The 27,227-nt window shown below is 45.1% G+C and overlaps 1 protein-coding gene across 1 annotated transcript in view; it reads left to right on the forward strand.

The window, feature by feature from the left end:
- The window catches only part of GABBR2 (gamma-aminobutyric acid type B receptor subunit 2), a 420,233-nt gene that overhangs the window by 217,040 nt on the left and 175,966 nt on the right, over positions 1-27,227 (forward strand). The window contains exons 5-6 of the mRNA XM_033238002.1: positions 12,909-12,974; positions 20,889-21,089. Of these exons, the coding sequence (XP_033093893.1) occupies positions 12,909-12,974; positions 20,889-21,089 (267 nt within the window). The remainder of the gene's footprint in view (positions 1-12,908; positions 12,975-20,888; positions 21,090-27,227) is intronic.

Raw genomic sequence — 27,227 nt, forward strand, 5'->3', positions numbered from 1 at the left:
AATACAAGGACATAATACTCAGGAATGACGGGAAGGTAGTTACTTTTGGAAACCTCAGCGGAAAAGCAAGTTTCTGAGTTCTTGTGGGATAAGATGGAGAACAAGGTACAGAGGACAGGCAAGAAGACCAGATATCAAATAGTAGAACTGGAATCTGCATTGGAGGTAGTAGAGAGCAGAATTAAAGCTAAGAAAAATAAGAAATCAATAAGGTGGAGGGCAAACTTGAGATACTTCCCCAAAATTCAGAGGAAATCACCAAAGAGATCAATCCAGTGAGATAAAGGATAACAGTTGTGGATACTGGAGAAGGGAGTTTTCCTAAGGGAAATCCAGGACAAGAACAGAACCAAAATCCAAAACAGTAGAAATGGTAGCAATGAGCACACCTAACATCCAGATTTTGGTTCCTAACACCATTCTCCAGTAAAAGGAACCAGGGCTCCTTAGACAAATGGCTGGTTCTGTGGGGCAGGAAATAGACAAGATGATTCTAGGGTATTCTGTAATACCAGAAGGTAAGGAGTAATACACATACTGGTGGGGCTGTATCAAGGGAGTACAGTTGCTGATTGACAGAGCTCCCAGTGGCCAAAGCTGGAATAATTTGAACACAAAAATTATAGTATTAGAATATAACCCAAAGTATAAAGTAAATCTCTACCAGTTTACTCTTATGTAAATGATTGACTAATAAATGGGAGAGCATAGGCAAATCTCCTACACAGAAGAATTCAAAATAACTTACATAGATACCTCACACTCCAAAGAGGTAGGTCATAACTACACACTTCTTAAAGTTACTTTGTTCCAAAGGGTACAGTAGGAAAAGAGGGGGGATAAAAAAGAATAACTTGACAGTCGAGAAACCTGACAAACGTTCCCTGAGCCAGGCAATCAAGGTCAACGTCAGCAGTGATAAGTCACATTGAAAGCTCCCTTGACATAATGTGATGGAAATAACTTTACCTCTGTGGTCTTCTTCCCCAGAGCCCATAACCCCAGTCTAATTATGAGAAAAACATCAGACAAATTACAGTTGAAGGCCATCCTACAAAATACCTGACCAATACTCCCCCAAACTGTCTAGTTCATCAAAAATAGAGAAAGCCTGAGCCAAAAGGAGCTGAAGGAGGCATGACAACTAAATACAATGTGGTATATTCTAGATGGGATCCAGGAAGAGAAAAAGGATGTTTGAGAAAAAGACTAAGGAAATCTGATTAAAGAATGGGCTTTAGCTAATAATAACATCAATATTTATTCATTGTGACAAATGCACAAAATACTAATATAAAACATTAATAATAGGGAAACCTGGAAGAGGGGTTGTATGGGAACTCTGTATACAGTCTCCACAATTTTTCTGTTTTCAAATAAGAAGGGTTTGTTTGTTTGTTTGTTTTTGTTTTTTGTTTTTGTTTTTTTTTAATAGGAAACAAACTTCAGTGGCCTCAAGACAGACCTAGAACTATAGACTGGGCCATACAAAATTTCCATTATTCTACAATTTTTGAACTACAAAATCAACAATTTTGTATGGAAATGTACAGACTATATGAGCAAACTGGCCAGCTTCTGCAGAACTGGTGAAAAGAGAGTCATACTTAGACAGGTTTTGCCAAAATTTTGACATACTTAGTGGAGAAAATCTTACAAATATCTAGGCCAGGAAAAAAACAAACTTCCCATAGAGATGCAAAAACCAGGCCACTCTCCGACTCCTCTGAAGCATTAAATCCCAGAGACAGTGGAGCAACTGGGAGACATTCTCCACTGTATGGGGCTCACACGATGTTCCAGCCGGGTCCCCTTCTTGAAGCTAATCCTGAAGTCCGATGTCAACCAGCCAAGAGCGAGGGCATACTTTACGGCTGAGGTCGTGATAGAAATGGCTGAGCAGGGATCATGGGAACCCATGGAAGGAAAGCGAAGTCTAAATAATTGTTATAAAAGTGTATGCAGATGCAAAAATTACATATAATTTTATACATAATGCAAAAATAGATACGGCAATAGGCATAATTGAGATATAAAAATCCAAATTACCTTCACAGGCCTAAGAAGAGATGAATTTTTTTAAAAAAGGGTGCTTAACTCCTGGCGTTAACTAGGAAGGGACTCAAAAGAGACCATTTTGCTCATGAGTTTCATAATTAGAGAGATGTAAGCTAAAGAATGCTTTGAATAACTCAGTGGTAAATATACCATAATGCAAACAGAACCTGAAGCTGCAGAAACACAAAAATAAAACAAAGGAAATCTCATCCATGTTTCGAAATAGAAAGCAAACATGAAAACCAGAAAGCACAAAACAGATCATTGCAGACCACATACACTGATTCTGACCGGAAGTTCAAATAGGCCAAACTCATTATCAAAAGGAAAAGGCTTTCAGATTGTGTTTCGAAACACGAAGTCTAGCTATTTACTTCAGATAAACAAAGTGATATTGAAAGGGTAAAGGTAAAAGGTTGAGCAGAGGTCTACCAAGCAAATCAAACTACAGCAAGAATCCCAGTATTCATATCAGACCAAAGCGTGTTCAAGGTACAGGTGTCAAACAGGACTCAGGAGAGTCCTTTTCTGTAGATAAGGCTTCAATCTACCTTGAGAATAACACACTCATAGTCTATTATTGCTTTAAATTACATCTCACTGAAATAAAGAAAGAAAAGCCTGTTAAAAATAGAGAGGGCAATTGACAGAAACACAATAGCGTTGGGAGGCATAACATCTCTCTCCCATTCTTGGACAGTTCACCCAGGCGAAAAAAGGCAAGAGCACAGAGGAACTGAATAATGAAATTAATAAGGCTGATTTAGCAGATGTGTATCGAAATTTGTATCAAGAAAGTCAGGAAATAAAACCATTTCTGTGTGATGAAGTCACAAGGCCCTTTAAGCTCATTCCAAGCCTGTTCTGAACAGGGGGTGGCTAAAGTTTAGCTGTTTCCAGGCGGGGCTGGGAAGCCGCTCTGCACAGACCAAGTCCTGGGCACTCCTGGGGAGAGATCCAGGTGTCGGATTTCCCTTTCTGGACATTTCAGTTGCTTCATGCACCTTCCCCGAAGTGGCCTTCTGCGCTGTATTCATATTTCCATTTTTCGGAAGAATTGGTGGTGCGTTATTTCAACCATGGGGCATCCACAGACCCTTATGTCTGGAACTGACATGAGAGGGGCAATTGCCCCAGTTCAGTCCCGGTGCTCTGGAGACCAAATATATTTGTAGAAAGAACAGGAACTTTTAAAGAAAATCTTTTATTGTGAAATGAAACAACAATTTAAAAGCCACAGAAATCAAGTGAATGTCTAAATGAATCATAAGGCAAACAGCACACAGGTCAGAGAACTTTATCAGATACCCCAAAAGTCCCTTCCATCCACAGCCCCCTGCCTCCACCATCAGGAACTGTATGCCCTACTTGTACAGAAATCACCAACATTCTTTTTTTCCTTTTTTGTCAGAACTCAGGAAGTATAGGGAAGCTGTTCTAGTTGTGACCCTTTGTTTTTTTATTGTAGTAAAATATATGTGACATAAAATTTACCATTTTAACCATTTTTAAGTGTTCATTTCAGTGACATTAAGTACATTCACAGTGTTGTACAACCATCCCATTATCTGCTTCCAGAACTTTTTCATCATCCCAGACAGAAACTCAGAACAGGGGCTTTTTGTGTGTGTGTCTCGCTCTGTCGCCCAGGCTGGAGTGTGGTAGCGTGATCTTGGCTCACTGCAACCTCCACCTCCCGGGTTCAAGTGATTCTCCTGCCTCAGCCTCCTGAGTAGCTCGGATTACAGGTGCCCTCCACCACGCCTGGCTACTTTTTGTATTTTTAGTAGCGATGGTGTTTTACCATGTTGGCCAGGCTGGTCTCAAACTCCTGACCTTTGGTAATCCGTCCGCCTTGACCTCCCAAAGTGCTGGATTACAGGCATGAGCCACCGCACCAAGCGTAACAGGGGCTTTTGAATCAAGTGGACCTAGGGTTGGACTCCGTCACCTCCTTGATGCCTTCCTCTGTAGAGAGGGCACTGGGCCATCCCAATTGTGTGATGCGCCATATGCAGACTGTTGGGCTCTCTCAGGGACTGAAATATCAGTAGTTGATATTTTGTTCGAAACTTGAGAGACGCTGGAATAGAGAAAAGACTAAATAATAAAACACTAAATAATAAAATAGGGAATTTCAGGGAAAGAAGCCATGGAATTCCCTATGTTTTAATGAATAACTTAATAACAAAGGACTTTCTAAAATCCAAACTTTGATAGAGTAAGCAAAGTTGAGAGATTGTAAGCAACTCATTTAGGGTCTCTGGGACCACAGAGCTTCCCTATTGCAGGTGAATTTACCAGAGGAGACAGGAGCCTTGCTTGCCTGCGTCAGCGCTGTGCCAGTAGGCACCTCTTTCCAAAGGGCTCCTCTTCTCTCTCTCCATCTTATCACAGTCTCTTCTTCTGACCTCATCCAACGCTTCTGCTTCAGCATCAAAGGAGGACACTTTTAAGCACTCCCTTTATGCTCACAGATTCATGAATTCATTTCATCCCCACAATAACTTTATAATAGCAGTCAGCAAACTACAGCTCATGGGCCACTCTCTGTGTTTGTAAATAAAGTTTTATAGGAATACATCCATTTACCACAATGTTTTTGGCTGCTTTTGTGCTACAGCGGCAGAATTGAGTAATTGCAACAGAAACTGTATGGCCTATGAGACCTAAAATATTTACTATCTGGACCTTTATAGAAAGTGTTTGCCACCACCTGCTCTGAAGATAGGTACTATTATTATCCCCATTTTATAGGTAGAGAAACTGAAGCTCTGGGAAGTTTAATAACTAGCCTGAGGCCATGAAGCTGATTAAGTGACTGAGCTGAGATTCTGGCTCAGCAGTCTAGCTACAGACTGGCTCTGAACCTCCACGGCATGCCTCCCAGCTTCGTGTCCACCCACACTCCTCAGTCAGCAGAAAGATTCCTGCATAGCCTCTCAACATTCCAAGGTTACTCATACCCAACATTTTTAAATGACCTGTCTCCCCGCATTTCTTCTTAGTAATAAAACAGGAATGAAGTGGCTTTGCAACTTACTTGCCTTAAGTGGAGGAGTGGTTAAAAAAAAAAAAAAAGCGCTAGGGAATGACAGAAAGACACAGATAAGCAGAAAGCTCTCATCTTTATTTTTTATATTAATGCAATATTTGGGCCCAGTGCAACATCATGAAGACCCTCTAAATTGAGCCAGGCTTTCTACTCTTAAAAAAGGAAAAGAAAATATGTCTCTGCCATTTAGAGCCATGTTTGGCTTTCTTTTTTAAGTGACTCACAAAAATAGCCCAATTCTCCAACAATACTAGTGGGGATCCTTAAGCCTCACATTAAGGGGACAGCTTTGAACAGAAAAGCTACTTGACTAGTCAGCAACAACTGAGTGTCCTAGAACCCCAGCAGAGAGGGAGGGAGACAGGCCTCTCCAGAGAGGGCGGTATCTGCATTTCCTGTTGCTGCTGTGACAAATCTGAACAGCTTCAAGCAACACAAATTTATCTTACTGTCTGGAAGCCAGATGTCCTACATGGATCTTGACAGGCCAACATCACGGTGTCAGTAGGGCCAAGTTCCTTCGGGAAACTCTAGTTCCAGTATCTAGAGGCCACCTGCATCCTCGGCTGGCGGCCCCCTTCCTCTATCTTCAAAGGGAGCCATAGTCAGTGGATCCTTTCCCACACTGTATCACTGTCTCTGCCTCGGCCATGTTTAAGGACCCTGTGAATACATGAATGCATTTAAGGACCCTGTGAATACATTATCACCTGGATAATCCAAGAAAATCTCCCTATTTTAAGATCAGCTGATAAACAACCTTAATTCCATTTGCAATGTGCATTTTCCTTTTACCATGTGACATAACATACTCATAGGTTCTGGCGATTAGGATGTGGCCTTTTTTGGGGGGCTGGGGGAGTGGGGACAGGGTCTCACTCTGTCGCCCAGGCTGGAGTGTAGTGGTGTGATCACAGCTCACTGCAGCCTCAACTTCCTGGGCTCAAGCAATCTTCCCACCTCAGCCTCCCACGTAACTGGGACTATAGGCACGTACCACCACACTCAGCCAATTTACATATATATATATTTAAATATATATATACTTTTAAAATATAAATATTTTAAAATATATATATATATATATTATATATTACATGTTATATATGTTTATATAACATATATATTTATAATATATATTTATATATTTTAAAGTATATATATTTAAATATATATATATTTTTAAAGTGTATATATATATATATATATATTTTTTTTTTTTTTTTTTTTTTTGTATAGACAGGGTTTCTCCATGTTTCCCGGACTGGTCTTGAACTCCTGAGCTCAAGTGATTCTCCTGCCTTGGCCTCCTAATGTGCCAGGATTACAGGCATGAGCCACTGTGCCCAGCCAGGATGTAGCTATTATTCTGCCTGTCATAAGTCGACTACAAAGATAGGCTTTGAGAGGACTGCCCTCCCCTTGCTCTGTGGGAAAGTCCTAGTGGGAACTGTGCTCTCCCTCTCGACTCTGGCCAAAAACAAGTCCTTAGGGAATTGACTCCCTTTTTCCCAACCAGATAGGAGAGACCTGAGGAGAACTGCCACCCCACAGGTCAGGAGTCCATCCTGACTGCCTGAAACTGAAGTTCATACAGGCACCCCAAGGGGACGCAAAGCTGCAGAATAAACATGGTGCATCTTTCTCACAGGCCAGGTTTGCTCAGAGACGTGGAGACGAAAAGGTATTATTTTTAACTTATGACATAGATACATTATTGGAGTGTTAAATATACATGAATTTTCAAGATACAAGAATAAACTTTAAAGAAATGCCATGCTTTCCACTGGGCTGCTGTGGGCTATTCCCTCTTCGCTCCCTTCCTTGAGAGTGAAGCGTGTGCTTCTCTGCCTTTACGGACATTTCCAGTGGGGGATGGGGTCTAAATAAGACAAATTTTAGCTAAATAAAAGAGACTACTCATTTTGGGTGTGGGATCAGTTTGTCAGAGCCAGGAGGGACTTTGGAGAACATTCTAGGCTAACCTTCTAGGGCCCACTCCAGGTCTGCAGCCAGACAGCTGGGGCACAGGACTGGCCTGGGCTTCCGAAGCCTTAGGCAGTGCCTGCTGGCCCAGGTCATGGCCAGCCTCTAACAGCTCAGCTGCCTTAAGGATTTATAGCATCTCGTCTCTTTATATAGCATTGTGACATTTGAATTTTCAGCAGCCCAGCACAGTAGGTAGTCTGCAAGGCTAGGCTCTGAGAAAACAGGATGCCATTGAGTGAGTTCTAGACAGATGCATGGGTGGCAGGAGATTCCAGACGACCCAAAGGTCAGGCTGAGGCTCAAGGTTGAGCTTGACCTTCCTTGCAAGATTCCATGCTCCAGAGGCAAGGAAGGCTGGCCAGAGGGCATGGTCCCTAATCTTCCTCGCCTCTGCTGTCCTGCACTTTTAAATGCACACCAGCGATTTTAGTGGCTCAGGATTGCATTTGCCACTTATATCCTTTCACTTCAACATCTGCATGACTTTTCTCGATTAGCTGTTGCTGCAGATTGAGTGCTGAGCTCCAGCAGCTCAGACCCAGTGGGGTTTGCCTCCTCAGCTGGGAGGCAGTAGATAGGAGTGAAGGGTCAATCACTCAGGCTCTGGGACGACACCCACCTGGTGCAAGGCCAGTGCCACCACCTCCTATTTGTGTGACCTGGCATCTTAGGTTGAAGTCCCTACAAACAGAGCCTGAGATGCTTGGGAAAATGATTTCTTGAGGGAGTACTCTTAGGAGAAGGGGAGGGAAGCAGGATGAGGCAGGAGGGGCTCTGTCTTGGATGGATACCAGTTTAGCCTGACCCCACAGGGGTCTCTGGAGCGCAGACGGCACCACAGAGCTGATCCTGCCTTTCAGCAAGGGGGCTGGAGTTTTCCACCAACGTGAGTCAGTTGTTGGCTGCTCTCTGTGGGGTGTGGGGCATGGCATGCCTCCCATGGCCAGGAAGCTCCCTTTAGCTGAGGGCAGTTCTCCAGAGAAGGGAGTGAGCTGTCAGCAACCCACCCTCACTGCAGCCAGGGCGGGTGTACCAGCCTCAAGGAGGTGCATCTGCCCCGGCTGTAGGGTTCTTTGGACCCTGCTTTGCTCATGAGTCTTTCCAAAGTGAGTATAAAATAGCGCCCACCTCCCAGGGTGGGGCTGACGGACCGCTTAGCACAACAGCTCAGAAAGGGCTCGAGAGTTGTTATTTTTATGGTGTTAGGATTGCTTGCAAACTGGGGGTACACGCTAGTTCTTTGAATTGGATTATCCTTGCTAAGTGTTGTGTGCCTGTGTGTGTGTTTAGCTCTCTTTAAGCATCCCAGAGACAAAGTGGTTCTAGATGAGGGATGAGAGAGTCAAGAAAGAGGAAAGGAAACCTACCCAGGGTTGGCAACATTAGACTCCTCTCCAGAGGGAGTTGAGTGGGCCTCTCCCTCACTCATCCTGTCACTGGGGGGAGGGAGGGTTTGGGCTGAGCACCCCTCCCCATTTTCCTGCCGCATTCCCATGGCTGTTTCCTTCCACTTGTGCCCCTTTCCTGTGGAAGTAGCCTCTTGAGGGTGTGAACATAGGTCTCCATGTGTGGTCTCCAACCCTAGACCTGACCGTCTCATCTGCCCCAACTCAGGTCATCTGCTTTCACTCCAGAAAGGCCCCTACACAGCCAAGTCCCTGGAAGGGCACAGGATTTTCCAGACCATGCCCTCTGCCACGTTTCCAGTCCTTTGTGATATCACAGCTCTGATCTGTCACTGTCATCCTCAGGGATGGTTATGGCCGCCCCTCCCTGCCCCCTACTACTGCCTAGATTGCCCCAAGCCCTTTCAGCATAAGAGAATGGGCCCATACCCTGGCAGGGAGGCAGGGGGCTTGGCTGAAAGCAGGGGCTACTGCTATTCCCAAATTTCTTCTTTCTGCTCTCTGGACTTTCAGAAAAAGATACAAGCTATGCACCATTGAAAAGCATGATTCTGGAACTTTTATGAGAGTGTGCACATGTGTGGAAAAGCTGTTATAATTCCCCAAATCTAAAACCTTACCCCTCACCCCTGAATCTTCCAGTAAGTTGCTACTTCAGGGAGAAGAACCTGGTGTATCTGCATTTCCTACTCTCAGGATACCTCCTCATGCTCTAGAATGAACATATTCTAGTTTGAGAAGCACCTCAAACTCTTTATACTGCTCTATGGCATCCCCCAAGATCCCCATCCAGCCTCATCCCCTGTTTGGCCTCTCCCCAACCCTGGATTCTGGGCTGCTCCTCCTTCCTCCCAGACTTGGCAGCATCTTGCCCCCTCTTTCTCACCATCTAGAAGCAGAGTGTGTGTTCACAGCTTCCTGCAGCAGGCATGACCTGGATCTGCATAGGATCTTTCTCCAGGGCCCTCTAATGGTCAAGGAGCACCAAAGTGAGAGCTCTGGCTTTCATTTTGGTTCTGTGGAGCCCTGGGAAAGCCTTGTACCTCTCTGGGAAGAGATTAGCTAGATGGGTCATCCCATGGGCCCCATCCAAATCTAACAGCCTAGGAGCACTGAACCAAGTGGTCCTTGCAACTTGGTTGTCATAGCAACGAAGACACCAAATGGTCCACAAGTGGCAGAGCTGGTTATTTAACTGTCAGCAGGTGGTCAGGAGGTCAGCTGTGAAGATATGGTTCCCTCGGTCTACTCAAGAAGTGGACATGGTGAGCCCAGGGTCTAGACCATGGGGCTGGCCAGATACTAGTGCAGTGATGATAATGGCTACTAGTGACTGAATAAGCAGTGTGGGCCAGGCATTGTGCGTGATGCTGCACACTGGATTAATTCACTTCATCGTGCATTAAACATGTATTTGTTGACATATGTGTAGTGCCCTGTTCTGGGAGCTGGGGACTCAGAGATGAGTCAAGTTACCCTCACTTCAGTGGGGAAGACAGGCAAGTAAGTGGATTTGAGCCATATTGGAGGGAAGCACAGGGTGGTCCAGGCTCACAGAGGAAGAAGTGGCCACAAGCCTGATGGGACAGAGACATGGTTTCTCAGAGCAGAGGAGCCTGGGCTATGTAAGGTAGGAAGGGTGAGTAGCAGCCGTGCAGGCAAAGTGAGTAGGAGGGGAGAGAAGGGCACTCTGGAGGGATAGACTTGCAGAATGGGTGGGGGGCGGAGTGGCAATATGAATAAATAAATGAATGAGTGAATGAATGAATGGCAGTCCTGTTTTAGGACTCACTGCCAAGGCAGGATATGAGAAATGTGATAGAGAATTGAGCAGAAGTCAGTTGGTAAAGACTGCATAGGATCTTTACCGTCTTTATCTTTAGCACATCTTGAATGTGCTAAGGAGCTCAGAGTTTTGATCTGCAAACCTCAGGAAGCCATGCACAGATTTCACACAATCATCTAGGAATGAACCCTTCCTCTGCTCTGCGGCGATGGGTGAATGGGGCAGGATTCATGGCAAGGATGCAGGGAGGCTGTTGCTGTTCACTGAGTAAAGAATGATGGTGACCAAACTCAGGGCAGTGGGGCTGGAGGGTTGGAGCTGATTAAGGAGCTAGTTTTGAGCAGACAGAACTAACAGTTTCTGGTTATGGCTTGGATAAGGGTTGAAGAAGAGGAGTGAGTCTAAGATGACTCCCAAGTTCCTGACCATTGTCAGAAATGGAAAACACAGGAGGAGGAAAGGGCCTCTTGGGAAAGCTGGTGGATTCAGGTTGGGACAAGTTGTGTTGGAGGTGCCTGAGAGAATCCAACTGGAAGAGTCCGGTGGGAAACTGGAGAAAAGCTGGGGCTGGGGAGAGAGATTTGGAGTCCGCGGCACACAGAGAACAGTTATGGCTGGGGTCATGAAGGAGGTGGCCCAGGGAGAGTGATGGGAGCAAAGAGCTAAGGACAGAACACCAGCATTTAGGGATGGGTAGAAAGGTCAGAAGCTGATGATGAGGATTATGAGCAGGAGTGGCCAGGGAGGCAGGAGGGCAGCCAGCAGAGAGCAGCATGGAAGCCAGTGAGTGAGTTTCGTTATGATGAATCTGACAACCACTGGGCAAGGTACATAGGATTATCCCTTTCTCAGAGATGAAGGAATTGAGGCTCCAGGAGATTAAGACCCAAAGTTTTCAGCTAATCAGAGGTGGAGCTGTGATTTGAGCCCAGGTCTCTGACTTCAAAAACTAATAAGCTGTTTTTACCATACCATGTTTAGCAACACAGGGTTTGGCACAAAGTAGATGATGAATAGATATTTGCTGGATGGATGGATGGATGGATGGATGGATGGATGGATGGATGGGTAGGTACTATCAGCAGCAAAAAAATGCTAAAAATTTTCAACAAACAAGCAGAAAGATCTTGGAGCATGCCTGGAAGCAAGTCCACAGAACGGAAGCAGCTTAGAACTTTTTATAGCATTGCAGACGTGGTGATGACAAAGGCTTGCCTTCCTTCCACTGCTCTGTTAACGATCTTTTAAAGTCCTTTCAGAGCCAGTGTTTTTTTTCCCCCTCTTCTTTCCATTCTTGCTTGCAAACGAAAGATGATTTTAGAATCCAGGCCTTCTTTATTTTGCTAAAGTACATGATGAGTAAAATGGCCTCTCAGTCAGCACTTTCCAATTTTGAAAGATGCTAAAAACTGATCTTTAAAAGCATATTTTTCTACTTTATGCATCAAAGGGCCATGAGGCCTGCTGGAGGGGATGGATGAACAGCAGGAAGGTGGCACCACCTGCAAGGCTGGGCCTCACTCTGGAGGGCAGGAAGCGGCTGGGATGGGGAGCAGGTGTGTGGGCCAGGGCCTGGCTGGTCTCCTGGTGGCCGCCCCACCCATTCTCTTTCAGCCTGTTCTTCTCCTTGGGGCAGGACCCAGCTGGATCCCAATGCCCCAGAAAGCAACGAAGACCCCATTTACCTGACCCAGGAGAGCCTCTGGCTGATGCTCAGTAATTGTTTGTTGAATGAATGAATGAGTCACAGGGGTCACTGTGCACTTTCCTATTAACCACCTGAGATAATGAATGTAATCCCATGTAGAGCTTTCAAAAATAGATTTTCCTTAGAAATAAAGTTGGACACTCGCTATGCGCTAGGCGCTGTGTTAAGCACTTTACAAGGACTATTTCACTTAGTCTTCCCAGAAATCCGGTAAGGAAGGTACTACCATTATCCTCATTTTACAGATGAGGAAATTGGGGCTGAGATGGAAAAGGAGCGACCAGGGACCACCCATGGTTTGTTGGTAGAGCTGAGATGCGAACAAAGCTCAAAGCAAGTCTGAAACCTCTGAATTGGGAAGCACTGTGAGCTCCGGGAATTTCTTGAGGGATTAACTGTTAAGAAGGTAGAAAGGGCTAGAACACTGTGGCAGGGCAGCAGAGTGGGGTTGACTGGGGTCTTGTCTCTGTCACCAACTCCCCAGGGGCCCTTAGAAGCTCCTTTCTCCTCATCTGGCCTCAGTTTTCCTATATGTAAAGTGAGGAGGAAGGTTAGGTGATGCCTGCATGGACTCAGGGTTTGCCTGCCCTGGTGGGAGGAGAACAGGGGAGGTTGCAAGGCCCCTGAGAGCAGTCAGCTTTAGCCTCCAGCCTGTACACAATTGCCCTAGGGCTTGCCCATGAGACCAGGGCAGACTGATTGCAAGAGCCAAAGGAAAACCAGCCCAAGAGAGGGCTAGAGAATCCAGGCTGGGCTGGGGTTGGGGGTGAGGTTCTGCTCTGCCCACCTGCCCAGGCAGAGCTCTGGGTTGAGAGCCAGAGGCACAGGAATGTTGTCTGTCACAGCCTTGAACGCTTTGTGGGGTGCTGAACATCTCACCTTCATGACGTGTCCTTCCATCCACAGGGGAATGATGTGCGGATCATCCTTGGCCAGTTTGACCAGAATATGGCAGCAAAAGTATTCTGTTGTGTAAGTAAAACAGTTGTATCATTCGTGTCTTTGGGGAGGTTCATGAAGCTTTTTCCCAAACTCCTCCTCTCCCTGCTCAGTCTATGAATGGGATCGTAGGACTGGAGCCTGGGTTCCTGGAAGCAGAAGAATTAGGTTCACTGTTCTTTCCGCTTTCCAGGGAGCTAACACCCCAGGGCTCAGAACAATACTGTCATCGAGGAACCAGGGACCTCAGGCCAACCCATTGTCTAAGCCTCATTGGCTAATTCTAAGTCTGCTCAACTTAGCCAGGGAGATACCAGAAATCAGGGTGAGGCTGAAGTGACTCAGACCCACTTCCCTGCCCTGTAGGTGGGGCTCAGAGTCTTAGGTTAGGGACAAATTATTAACTATTGATTTTCTACTCCTGAATCCTTTACAGCTGTCTAGGGCGTGACAGGTGACAAAGGTGACCTTTTTATGCCTTATCTCATTTAATCTTTTCAATAACCATGTGAAGCAATTATGATTTTCCCATTTTACAGATGAGGAAATAGAGCTCCATAGAGTAAAGGGGCTTGTCCAAGGGCCCTCAGCCAATTCATGGCAGAGCCAAGGCTCCGTCCCCGTTCACCTGATCCCTAATCTAGCTTCTAAAAAAAAAGATTTTCTCCATATGATCTCTAGCTTAAGTTAGATATAGGGGACATAACACAGGAGCTAAGTCAGTTTCCATTTTGATGTCCCAGCTCCCAATCCTCCCCATCATGTCGGGAGAAAAGTCAACAGAATGAAAGCCTAGACAGGGGAGTCACTGTCTACCCAATAAGCTTCACCTTTTAGACTGAGGTCATTCTAGGTGTAGTGTCTGGTGATGGGCCACAGATCTCTGTCCTCTTTGATCTTTTTGTCAGTAATGTGGATGAGGTTATAAATAGGAATTCTAGAAATCATGAAATACATTGGATGACGGAGTCTGAGTGCAAAGAACTTTAACAGGTTGGAATGTTTGATTATATCCAAGCAGAGTAAATTGTCCTAACATATTATATTAGAACAGACAAAGCTGCCTAAGCCCAAGTGGTAGAGGCATAGCTGAGAAATACTGTGTGTTGAGAAAAAAAGGGACTTTGGGTGTTCCAGATGACCCCCAGTTTACTGCAGGGTCTGGTAACTAAGGTCATCAGCGTGAGGACAGTGCCAGAGAGCCGAGGTGACCTCAGATTGCATGTCTACACCCAGGGCAGAGTAGTCCTTCTGCTCTTTGCTGGAGAGACCCCACCTAGGGAGACCTGCCCAGCTCCTGGTGGCCTGTTTTGGACAGGTGTAGGAATTGAAAAGAGACAAGGAGCGAGGACAGAGTAGTGGCTGGAAGCCGTGGTCACGTGTAGTTATTTGAACTTGAAGGCTCAGGAGCAAAACGAGAACTGTCCGATCATCTGATTTAGCCGGGAGGAGGGAGAGGATGTGAGGCTGACCTTTCAAGGGATTTTGGATGGAGGTTGGCACTCAGGAGCCAATCAACTTGGGCTTGAGTCCCTGCTCTGCTACTTATTATTAAAGTTGGGTATGTTATTTACACTCTCTGAGCTCCAGTTTTCTCATCTGGAGGATTGAAATGAGGATTATAACACCTGTCTGATAAGATTGTTGAGCAAAAACCCTCTGCATAGTACCTGATGTACAGTGAACCCTCAGTAAATACCAGTCATCTTTTTTTGGTTGTTTATATAGGGTCTCAGGTATCCAAAGATGGAATGGGCCACCATTTACTGGCAAGTTTTACTGGTAGATTCCACAAAATTGTCTTAAGCGTTCTATTTATCAGTGGAGAGCAGCAAGAGGTCTTTCCACATTGAAATTGAAGGAGGACCATGAGAAAAATGGAAAATATAGAGTGAATAGATTTAATAATTTTACTCCAAAACTCATAAAACCTTGCTCCTTACTACCTAGAGTCCAGAAATAACCCACTTTAAAAAGGAAAATAATGGCCCAAATTTGAGAGCCTGCTTTCTTTTAGAGAAGAAACTCAGTGTTCCCTCTCCAGTATCCCCAGGGCCTTGCGAGGAGCTGGTGCATGGTGGGTGATTGGTGTTGATCGAATGAGGAAAACAAATAACTTCAGAAAAAATAAATTAATAAAAATGATCTGCGAAGATGCCACACCAGGCCCTGCCCACCTCCAGTTTGCAAGAAACATAGATGGGCCTTATGTTCCGATTTAAGCCAAACCAAAGCCCAGGTGTGACTGTGATCTCACTCTGCCATGCACTGGGATGAATTTCCAAGTGGCTTTCCCAGCCGTGGTTTCTGCTTCTGAACAGACAGCATGGCTGTCTTCCTTTTGACCCAAAGCCCCCGGGCTTGTCTGCCTTCCACACGGCACAGGGACACCATGCCACCTTCTCGTCCCATTTTCCTCTTCACTCTTGTTAGTTTTGGTATTTTGAGATGAGGTTACTCTTAGAGTCTTCACTCGCTGCTCCATTCCAAGGAGTTTCTCAGAGGCTTTGGGCTGGGTGTAGAGTCCACGTGTTGGTTCCTAGATGGAATCTGCCCTCAAGGACTTATGGTCTTGTCTGGTTAGGAAGGAATTCTTCTGGAAGGTCCAGAAGATCCTAAGGAGACTATTCAATGTTTTCACGCTGGATCAAGACTGGTAAGTAAAAGAGGGAGGAGACGCTCAGAGCAGAGACCCCCGAGAGAGCTTTCCTGTCCCTATTGGAGTCAGAGCAGAGACACATGGAGCCAGCCATGTCTCTGCCATCCAAATGCTGCCCTGGAAACTTTACAGCGTGTTGCTGTGTTCTTGAGATCGGAACAGCCACCCAATGGGATCGCAGACTCCAGCAAATGCAAGGCTATTTATAGCCCTGTGGCAAATGTTCATTTTGGCATCAGCACAGTATGAGCATGGCATGTTGCTTTTGTCTTCTCCTCTGTCCTCAGTGGTCTGTTCTAAATTCTCAAGCACTCTAATGTGGGTTCTGGTTTTAGCTCTGCCAGCTGTGTGACCTCAATCAGGTCGCTTTACATCTCTGGTCCCCAGCTGCCTCATCTCTGAAATGGAAGCAATGATCCCTACCCCGTCTGCTTTATGGAGTTGTCGAGAGGCTTAAATGAGGCCACCAAAGGGAAAGCTTCATCCCAGCTGCTAACTGCCTTACTGATGCGAGGGTTTATTACTATTACTGTTGTAAACCTTAGTATAAAAAGGAAATGTCTTTTTGCATGGGGAGTGGAGGAGGCAAAAGGAAACTTAATTAAATGATGAAATTAGATTTTTTTTTTTTTTTAAATTGTGTCATGGCTACATGTCTACAACTAGTAAGAACCAAAGTGGTTCATGGGGCTGAAGTGTGTCAACTCAGGATGGCCCACCCTCACGCAATAGTACCCATTTGTCAGTCGTAGGTGCTAAGACCACATTTCTACAAGATGCAGAGAAAATGGAGGTGTGGTGGCTCATGCCTGTGATCCCAACACTTTGAGAGGCCAAGGCTGGAAGATAGCCTAAGCCCATGAGTTAGACCAGCCTGGGCAGCATAGCAAGACCTCATCTCTACAAAAAATTTAAAAATTAGCTGGGCGTAGTGACATGTGCCTGTAGTCCCAGCTACTCAGGAGGCTGAGGTGGGAGGATTGCTGGAGCCCAGAAGTTCGAGGCTGCAGTGAGCCATAATCATGCCACGGCATTCCAGCCTGAGTGACAGAGCCAGACCCTGTCTCAGGAAAAAAGAAAACAAAAATCAAGGTGACCAAGTAAATTAGAAATGCATTCATTCGGTCAATCCACAACCATTGATTGAGTAGCCCCTGTATACCAGGTACTGTGGAAAGCCCTGGGGCTCCAGGAGAGAACTGGCACGGCCCCGCCCTCCCAAAACTCCCCATCTGGCAGAGGAGACAGAGAAGCATACCAGTGTCTAGTTAAAACTCATGTGTCCAACAACCTCAGCCCTTCTGACCATAGGAATACTGAAATGGAGTCCTGGAGGCATTTCTGCAGTTGCATTAGACAGTGGATGATCTATCCAAGTCCAGTCTACCTCCCTTGCAGGAGAGCCTCGCTCGAAGTCTGCTTATTTTTGCTCTACAAATATGCTTAGCAATCCAGGCACCCTACTTTCCAAGCCTATAGTAGTTTAAAAGCAGCAAATTCAGAGTGAGGGAGAGGGACTTGATGATAGTGAAAAATGACAGTGTAGACCTGACAGCTAGAAAGGAGACAAAAAGCCATGGAAAGTGGATCCAAAGTCTAAGCACAACTGTCTGGGGCCATCTGGTGCTTGGGCAGTCTCCTCTAAGCCCAAGAGTACTGCTGTGCATAGCCCAGACCAGTGACTGATGTTCAGAATGAAACTATGGGTTACCAAGAGGAGAAGAGAAAAAGAAGAGGTAGCTAAAATGTTCCTGTACATAGTGTTTGCCATGCATGATACACAAATTATCTCATTTAGTTCTTAAACCAATCCAGTGAGGCAGGCTTTGCTTTCCATTGTCTGTCCACGGGAAAAGTGGGGCTCCAGGAGTTGTGTGCACGAGTTACCTGGCAGGCATGTGGCATAAAATCTTCTGCTGTTTGACTGTATTTTTTTTCCCCAAAAGGTCAGAAGCTATGTTAGAAAAAGTTTTGTTTTCATCAAAATTGACTAATGTTCTAAACAAAATGTATTATCATCCAGATGGAATAAGTTTCTGTTTTCTGGAAAACTCACTTGCAAGAAACAGCTACAACAGGACAGTAGTTGGTTGAAGAACTGTCAGAGCTGCTCTAATTTTCTGCTCTGAACTTCCTGCTCAGTGCTGCCTCTTAATTAATTATCACATGGTCTTAATTATCATGTGTGAAGAAAATCTGCCTTTGTATCTGATCAGAAGGCCTTTTCATATCCTCGCTCTGTGTCTTCCTTTTATTTTTTTTTTGTGACAGAGTCTCGCTGTGTCACTCAGGCCGGAGTACAGTGGTGCGATCTCAGCTCACTGCAACCTCCGCCTCCCAGGTTCAAGCGATTCTCCTTCCTCAGCCTCCCGAGTAGCTGGAATTACAGGTGTGTGCCACCATGCCTGGCTAATTTTCATATTTTTTAGTAGAGACGAGGTTTCGCCACGTTGGCCAGGCTGGTGTTGAACTCCTGACCTGAAGTGATCCGTCCACCTTGGCCTCCCAAAGTGCTGGGATTACAAGCGTGAGCCACCGCACCCAGCCGCTCTGCATCTATTAATTCTTTTTTTTTTTTTTTTTGAGGCGGAGTCTCGCTCTGTCGCCCGGACTGGAGTGCAGTGGCCGGATCTCAGCTCACTGCAAGCTCCGCCTCCCGGGTTTATGCCATTCTCCTGCCTCAGCCTCCCGAGTAGCTGGGACTACAGGCGCCCGCCACCTCGCCCGGCTAGTTTTTGTATTTTTAGTAGAGACGGGGTTTCACCGTGTTAGCCAGGATGGTCTCGATCTCCTGACCTCATGATCCGCCCGTCTCGGCCTCCCAAAGTGCTGGGATTACAGGCTTGAGCCACCGCGCCCGGCCTGCATCTATTAATTCTTAACATACCTTCCTGATAAGTGGAGCTGTCTCCTTGCCACAACCTTATAAGATTGAGAAAACTTCCAAAAATCTTTTTGTTTTGTTTTGCTAAGAGGGGAACTTCACGAATGGACTTTGAGTCTTGTCCCTTTGACTTACCAGCATATGTGTTGAGAAAATTTCATCTGTAAAATTTAGATGATAGTGCATACCTCATAGGGTAGTTGAGAGAATAAAATCATATATAAAAATGGCCACACACATAATGAGACCTCAATACACATGGGATCTCTGTCAGTAAAAGATGAGAGTTGTGAAGTCTTACAGGCTCTGCCATTGATTAAATGACCTGGGATTACTAGGGTGACCCTTTTATTCAAAAGTCTAGTCCCCAGCCAGGATCTGGCATTTCTTCTTAAAAACAAAAAGTTTCTGTGAACTAAATTCCATTCATTAGAGAGAAGCCCAGGAGACTGCCTGCTTTTCTTCAGCTGGGATTTTGTTAGGTAATTAAAATACGAGAGTTTTCTGTATTTTCTGCGACAGTTTTGTTTGGGGCAACATTATAATGTAGTTGCTAGAAAAATGACTGCGATCTGAGGTTGCATTATGAGAAGTACAGTGTCTAAAATGAGGGAAGTGAAGGTCCTGTATCATCGAAGGAGTCTAGTGAAGAGACAGCGTGATCACTGCCTTGAGGTGGTTGAAGGGGTCTTGTGTTAAGCAATGTCTATTTAATCTTCAGATGCTTCCCTGAACCAATGGGTGGAGACCACAGAGAGGGGACCTGAGCTTAAGTCAAGGAACAAATCTTTTAACTCACATGTACCCCAATGAGTTACTCCACACTGCAGCCTGGACTTTCTCGGGTATTAAGGGAGTTTTAGAGGAGTAGCCTCTGGACTTGGGATGAGGGGAGTGACCCTCTGACTCTTAGACTTGATAGTAAGTTTTCTCTAACATACAAGAGTTGTTGTAGCTCTGGCCACCCTTATGACCCTCGCTTTAGCCTCCTGGAGCCTAAGAGGAAGGCAGCAAGAACCTTCCTAGAATCCAGAGCAATCTCAAACTCCTCTCACTACACCCTCCTGTCCTCTCACACTAACCCTGCTGTAGGCCAAGGGGTGCGACATGAATGGTTTCCCAACGTCTCCTTCTCATGTGGGTGGCTCCTCAGGGATGAATGGAAGGATTGTTTAAGATTTCAGTTTAGAATGCATGCAGTCCAACCATGCGCAGTGGAAATTTCCATCCACCTCTGCTCTCTGTAGTCACTTCTGGGTATTTTGTTTACTGATGGGAACATGATCACCACTTAGAAACTTTATTCTGAACCCAATTTTGATGGAACCTGACAGTCCTACAAACTGGGACTTTTCTCCTCGAATCAAAGCTATCAAAAACCATATTTTCCTGATATAAAATAATGACAATAAGAATTAGCGTCAAGTAGGGGTGCACAGAACCTTCTGATAACTTTTTTTCTTTGGAAAACAAGCAGTGCAGCTTTGTACCCTTAAAGTCAGCAGACCTAGATCCAGGTCTGATTTTTCTCCCTGACTGTTTGACCTTGGAAAAGTTACTTGCCCTCTCTGATTTTTAGTTTTCCCCTCTCTAGAATGAGGATGATAAACCACTTCCCAGAGTGAATGTGAGTGACAATCAAATAAGATCCATGTAAGATATAAAAATGTAAGGGACTTTTTTTAGGACCTGAATTTATACACACTGTGTTTTGGATAAAGATTCAGAGAGATTTCTCAGTTTGCCAAGTGGCATCTTATATAAACTGCGTACTTAGATTAAATTGTCTTGGCCCCTTAAAATTGTTCCCCCTGGGTTATGTTATGAGGCATGGCCTCAGCTTTTAGTAAAGACCTATACAAAAATTAGCTTTATGAAATCTCTTTCTTGTAGAGGTTGTGTTGGTACTAAGCTGGCTAATTTGACAGTATCCTCCCCATATGGGACATTTTTAGGGTTAGAGACTAGAAAATACTTTGTTTCCCCAAAGATCTGGTATGTTTTCTCCTTACTGATAATGAGAGTTGTGTAAATAACCTTGTTGCCCTTTTCTCTTGGGCTGCTGGGAAGTTCATGGTGAAATTTGCAGCTTAATGATGAATATGGTTAGAACCTTTGGTCTGTTTGTCTACATTCTGTTCCTTCTATCTTCAGGAAACATAATTTATATTTTTCTGGGCCCTTATGTTTTAATTTTTATTCAGTACTTATTATTTTATTATACATGTTATCCATAAACTACCTTGGATTCTTTGATAAATAACAAGGAAGAAACCAAACAAGTAATTAAACATTTCCTAAATCGTCTGGTAAGAGGAAGCCTTCCTCCCCACCTATCTTCCAGGGCACAGAGCCTTGAACTGTGCGACTCTCGGTGCCTTCATAGTCATTCCATCTTTTGCAGGCATATGAGGAGAACATGTATGGTAGTAAATACCAGTGGATCATTCCGGGCTGGTACGAGCCTTCTTGGTGGGAGCAGGTGCACACGGAAGCCAACTCATCCCGCTGCCTCCGGAAGAATCTGCTTGCTGCCATGGAGGGCTACATTGGTGTGGATTTCGAGCCCCTGAGCTCCAAGCAGATCAAGACCATCTCAGGAAAGGTCAGTGCCTTGGTCCCCATTTCAACCTTCCAGCCCACCTCCTTTGATCATCTTGTCTGATGACATTGGCCAAAAGTGCACATTTATTGTCCTGTGTCACTTTGAGCAAATCGCTTGACCTCTCTGAGCCTCTTGTACCTGTAAAATGTGGGATGTACAACCCCCCACTGCTTACCTCTCTAGGCAACTGTGAGAACCAAATGAGGTAAGGATACTGTGAAGCATGTAACACAGTATACATGTTATGTATACACATATGGATGGAGTCCTGGCATCAATTTCAGGGCCCTTTAGACTCAGCAAAGGTTCATCCCGTGCTCCTCTTACCTAAGATGTCATTCTCAGTTGTGGTGGTGCTCTCCTGGAGGAGAGGAAAGACGCCTTAAGTAGACTTTGAGAAACATGCTGTAGAGCTGCCAGACTGCATCAAACCCCAATTTTGCCACTACCACCTGTGTGACCTTGAACCTGAGTTCTCCAAGCCTCTGCTTCTATATCTGCGTGGATATATCTTTTTAGGGGCCACTATTCAGCCCACTATTGTGATCTTGGGATGCCCCTTCTATATCTTCTATATCTCTGCTTCTATATCTGTGATAACCCCCTTCTAGGGGTTATCAGGAGGATTGATGGCAGATGGTGCAAGCCACTAGCATGGTATCTGGCACCTCGATGCTGTTACGACTGTGAGCAGGACCTTGGACAGGGTGTGTCAGCCTCAGGGCCTCTGCATGCTTCCATGAGGGGTGTTACTAATTCCTGCCCTGCTTATCTCGTAGGGCTATTGCGAGGACCAAGTAATACAGGACATGTAAAGTATTCCCAAAGCACACCATTCTCTATCATTGTAAGTCTTATCAAAGATCAGGTGATGATAGCCCTGGTAAAGGTGGTAACATCCATTTCTCAATTCTGAACAGCAGCCAAAATTCAACACAGCAGTGCACATAATTCTTTTCTGTGTTCAGATAGTTAAATTATTCACCCAACCCCCAGGGTTCTTACAGACCAAATTTTATATCAAGAAAAAGCTTTACAATAAAGAAAAATATACGTATATAATTTTATGTATTATTTAATCTCAATCGGAACCAACTCTACACGAATGATTTATCGATTTGTCAAGAAATGGCAAATCATTAGGACGTATGTTGTAAACAACGCTTTAGCTCATACTGGCACCTGGTTAGAAAATGTTGAAAGAAATATTTTCTTACCAAAATCAATGCATATATAACATTTTTTGAGATGTTGAATAATGAGCAGAAATAACTCATTTATTCAGTAAGTGTTATTTTTAAAGGCATCAAATTTTGCAATTTATTAAGATCCTCGGGTCCAGGGATACCCTGTATTTTAATCTAAAAAATCATAAAATTTGAGGAAAACACAAAACCTAAGGGAAAAAAATATCCATGAAAGCAGATGGTACAATAACTAAATGGAGAGGCTTCAGGAAGACCAAAGAGCTAAATGGTTGCGCAGGAGATCTGTGAGGCTGTCAGGATAAGAGCTATGAGACACTACAGGAAGGACATCCGTTGAGTGTAGTTCTAAGGGTGTGGCTTTCAGCCAGGGTGGGAGCCATGCAGGGCTGTGTGCAGGGCTGTGAGCAGTACACAAGAGTGCATTGTAGGAAGATCATTTTTTGTAGTGTATTTTGGAGGAAATGTTTTGGCATTTGTAACAACATCCCCTAGATCACTGACTTTCCTTTTCTAAATGTTTTTATTTGGGATTGGTGAAGAGGCTGACCTCTTGCCCATCACTGTCCCATGCAGGGGACACCTTGGGGCTGTTCACCCCACTGTTTTGGGAAACCCACTCATTAAGCCCACCCCCTGGAGGGGACAGGACCATTGAGGTGGCTTCCAAAAGTACAGGAGGCCCAACCCCTGTCCCCATGGTCTTTGAAGCAAGAGGAAGCATTTCTTACATTACCCCACAGTTACTAGACGGTTGAAGTTACACAAGAAAATTTGTAGCCTCTTCACTTCTTGGAATCAGTGGGTCCCAGAGCTGCTCTTAGACATTATGGAGTCCAGCTTCCCATCAGATTCTCAGATCTTCCAGTAGCAAAGGAATTCTCTCCCTTAATTCTTCTACCCCTAGATCCCCCTGGAGCTACTCAGATCCTATTGACCCTTCTGTCCCACGTAGTCCTTCAGTGACCACAGGGTCACTGCTTCTCCAAACTAAATAACACTAGTCCTTCCAATTGTTAGCTCACAGGTCCGGGGCTGGGACTAAGCATGAAATTAAAAGGGTGCCAGATACATCAGTAATCAAGATTAAACAAAATATGTTAATGCAATTTTTAAAATAATGCCCTAAAAAAAAAAAAAAAAAAAACCTGTGATGAACAAATTGTCAAAATTTTAAATAAAGACCAGATTCACAGGACAGGGATTAGGGTGAGGAAAGTGAGGTGAGTCATGCCAGTGCAAGGTTGGATTCTATCTTTATTTAAAATTCTGATATTTTGTTCATCATGGATTTCTTGCATTCATTTTTATTTTTACAATATATTAAAATTTTTTTTATGTTGATTACAGATATGGTTTAGCTCTGTGTCCCCACCCAAATCTTGTCTTGAATTGTACTCCCATAATTTCCATGTGTTGTGGGAGGGACCCGGTGGGAGATAATTAAATCATGGGGACAGTTTCCCCCATACTGTTCTCGTGGTAGAGAATAAGTTTCACAAGATCTGATTGTTTGGTAAGGGGAAATTCATTTTGCTTGGCTCTCATCCTTTCTCTTGTCTGCCACCATGTGAGATATGCCTTTTACCTTCTGCCATGATTGTGAGGCTTCCCCAGCCACCTGGAACTGTGAGTCCACTAAACCTCTTTCTTTTGTAAATCACCCAGTCTCAGGTATGTCTTTATCAGCAGCATGAAAATGGACTAACACAATTACTGAGATTTTTTGGCTCTCCCTTAAATTTTGCACCTGAAATTAGTGCTTTATTCACCTCACCCTGGTACAGCCCTGCACAGGTTGTGTTTGTCAAACCCCTCCCCATGCTCAGCCTGTTCCTTTGTTGCACTTGCTTTTGTTGAACATTCTCTCTAGAGGGTGTGGGGCCCAGAGTTGAATAAAGCATTCCTATTTATGGTCTAACCACAAGCCAACTTCTCCAAACAGCCTTCAGAAGTCTATGGTCAAACATAGTTCTAGAAACTCAATAAATGTTTCTTGAATTTGAATTTGCATTATATATAACTGCTTGGGGCCATGGTCGGCATGGCACTGGCTGTGTGATTGATGCCTGTATTTTGGGATCCATCAATGACCATGAAAACAAGCAAACACTTGTAAAACCACAGCAATCCAATGAGTTCTTGTCATCCTCACTATTGTACATATGGAAAACCTAAGAGCCAGAGAGGGGAAGGGACATCCCAAGATCACGAAAGTGGGTTGAATAGTGGCACCTGAAAAGATATATCCACATTGTAACCCTTGGAACCTGGGACTGTGACCTTGTTTGGAAAAGGGGGGTTTTGCAGATGTAATTAAGGCTCTCAGCCGGGCGCAGTGGCTTACACCTGTAATCCCAGCACTTTGGGAGGCTGAGGCAGGCAGATCATGAGGTCAAGGGATTGAGACCATCCTGGCTAATGTGGTGAAACCCCGTCTCTACTAAAAAAATACAAAAACAAATTAGCCGGGCGTGGTGGCGGGTGCCTGAGGCAGGAGAATGACGTGATCCCGGGAGGTGGAGCTTGCAGTGAACCCAGATCGCGCCACTGCACTCCAGCCTGAGCGACAGAGTGAGACTCCATCTAAAAAAAAAAAAAAAAAAAACTTAAGGTTCTCATGATGAGATTTCCTGGATCACCTAGGTAGGCCCTAAACCAATGACAGGTGTCCTGTATGACAGAAAGGCAGAGGGAGAGTTGACACACTGAGAGGAAGTTCATGTGAAGAAGAAGGCAAAGACTGGAGAACACCGAGGATTACTGATAGCCACCAGCAGCTAGGAGAGAGGCATTGAATGGAGGGGTCTCTCTTAGAGCTTCTAGGAGCCAACCTTCATGATGGGGTTTGGCTCTGTGTCCCCACCCAGGCTCTCATGATGAGGTTTCCTGGATTACCTATGTGTCAGGGGACGGACCTGATGGGAGATGATTGAATCATGGGGGCGATTTCCCCTTTGCTGTTCTTGTGATAGTGAATGAGTTCTCATAAGATCTGGTTGTGCTGGGCGTGGTGGCTCAAGCCTGTAATCCCAGCACTTTGGGAGGCTGAGACGGGTGGATCACGAGGTCAGGAGATCGAGACCATCCTGGCTAACATGGTGAAACCCCATCTCTACTAAAAAAAAAAAAATACAGAAAACTAGCCGGGCAAGGTGGCGGGCGCCTGTAGTCCCATCTACTAGGGAGGCTGAGGCAGGAGAATGGTGTAAACCCGGGAGGCGGAGCTTGCAGTGAGCCAAATCTGGCCACTGCATTCCAGCTTGGGTGACAGAGCGAGACTACATCTCAAAAAAAAAAAAAAAAAAGATCTGGTTGTTTGAATGTGTGTGGCGCTTCCCCCTACACTCTCTCTCTCTTTCCTTCTGCCTTGTGAAGAAGATACTTTCCCTTCTGCCATGATTGTAAGTTGCCTGAGGTCTCCTCATCCATGCAGAGCTGGGAGTCAATTGAACCTCTTTTCTTTATAAATTACCCTATCTCAGGTGGTTCTTTATAGCAGTGTGAGAATGGACCAATACACCTGTCAGTGCCTGAATTTCAGCCTTCTGGCCTCCAGAACTATGAGAGAATAAACTGCTGTTGTTTTAAGCCACCCAGTGTGTGGGAACTTGGTGGCAGCCCCACGAATCTAATACAATCACCCAGCAGGTAGAGGCAGATCTAGGACTCGAAGCCAGGACTCCTCAATCCCAACTCAGCACCCCTTCCCCCTCTGCCATACTGCTCCTCTAGACCTGTGATGTGCTTAGGGACACATCCAAATCAGCTCTTCTGTGGCATCTCAGTGGGTGGGCCTCTGCTGGTGAGTGACACACGGGAGCACAGAGTGTGGTACTCCAGAGATCTGGTGTGGATCCTGCATGCATACCACTTAATCTGCAACCTCAGCAAGTCATGTTCCCTGCCTCGGCTAGGTAACTTCTAGGGTCCTTTCACAGCTCAGTTCTTTAACTCTGTGTAACTATAGTGTGGAGTTATTACAGCAAGCTCTGTGACATGGTTATAATGTTAAGTCATGCAAGTGCAAGGTTGGATTCTGTATTTAAATTTTTGATGTTATGTTCATCATGGATTTCTTGCATTAGTTTTTATTTTTTAAACATGACACTAAAATATGCTTATCTTGAGTACTGAGATGTTTGGCTCCCCTTTACATTTTGTACCTGAAATTAGTGCTTTATTCACTTCATCCTCGCACAGCCCTGCACAGGTTGTATTTGTTAAACCCCTCCCCATGCTCAGCCTGTCCTCTTGTACTTGCTCTTGTCATATCTCCCAGGATACAGGTGACTCCTGGTAGACAAAGTCACAGAAAGGGGCAGAACAGTGGCCCCTCCTGGATGCATTCTCCAAGGTTCCCTCCTTTGTATGCCCATCTCTAGCATCAAGCTGTCCCCAGCTCACTCATTGGCACCAGGAGTTTTCTGGTAAGCAAGGTCAGGGCTCCCTCCAGAAACACATTCTTCAGTCCTTTCCCATTGGACTGTCCTGTGTTGGGAACGTGGACCTTCAGGCTTTCTGAACCCATTCAGAGCTCAGTCTTCTGGGACCTCATGAAGACAGCCCCTGGACCCCTGCCTTGGGCCCAACATTGGCTCTTTCTCCCCATTGAGGCTCCCCATCACTGTTCTACTCCCGCAAAGTGACTTGACATTGGTGATTTCAAGTGTCAACTTCCATTTTTCAAATCCTGTTCAGTTTGTTTCCTTTGTGAGCATTTATAATTCTGGCTTGATTTCTCCAGCGATGGCTCAGCCTCTCCAATAGGGACATTTTTCTCCTGTTACTGTGCCCATGCTGAGGTCCAGTGCTGGGCCAACGCCACAGATGAGCTGTTCACAGCACCCTGCAACCTCTGGAGTAGCCCTAGCCCTTCATCAAAGGCACAGGTCCATCCTTTGGAAGATTTTGTAATGTTTTCTGGCAAGAA

This window comes from Trachypithecus francoisi, unplaced genomic scaffold (assembly GCF_009764315.1).
Source record: "Trachypithecus francoisi isolate TF-2019V2 unplaced genomic scaffold, Tfra_2.0 Lachesis_group16, whole genome shotgun sequence".
Lineage (NCBI taxonomy): Eukaryota > Metazoa > Chordata > Mammalia > Primates > Cercopithecidae > Trachypithecus > Trachypithecus francoisi.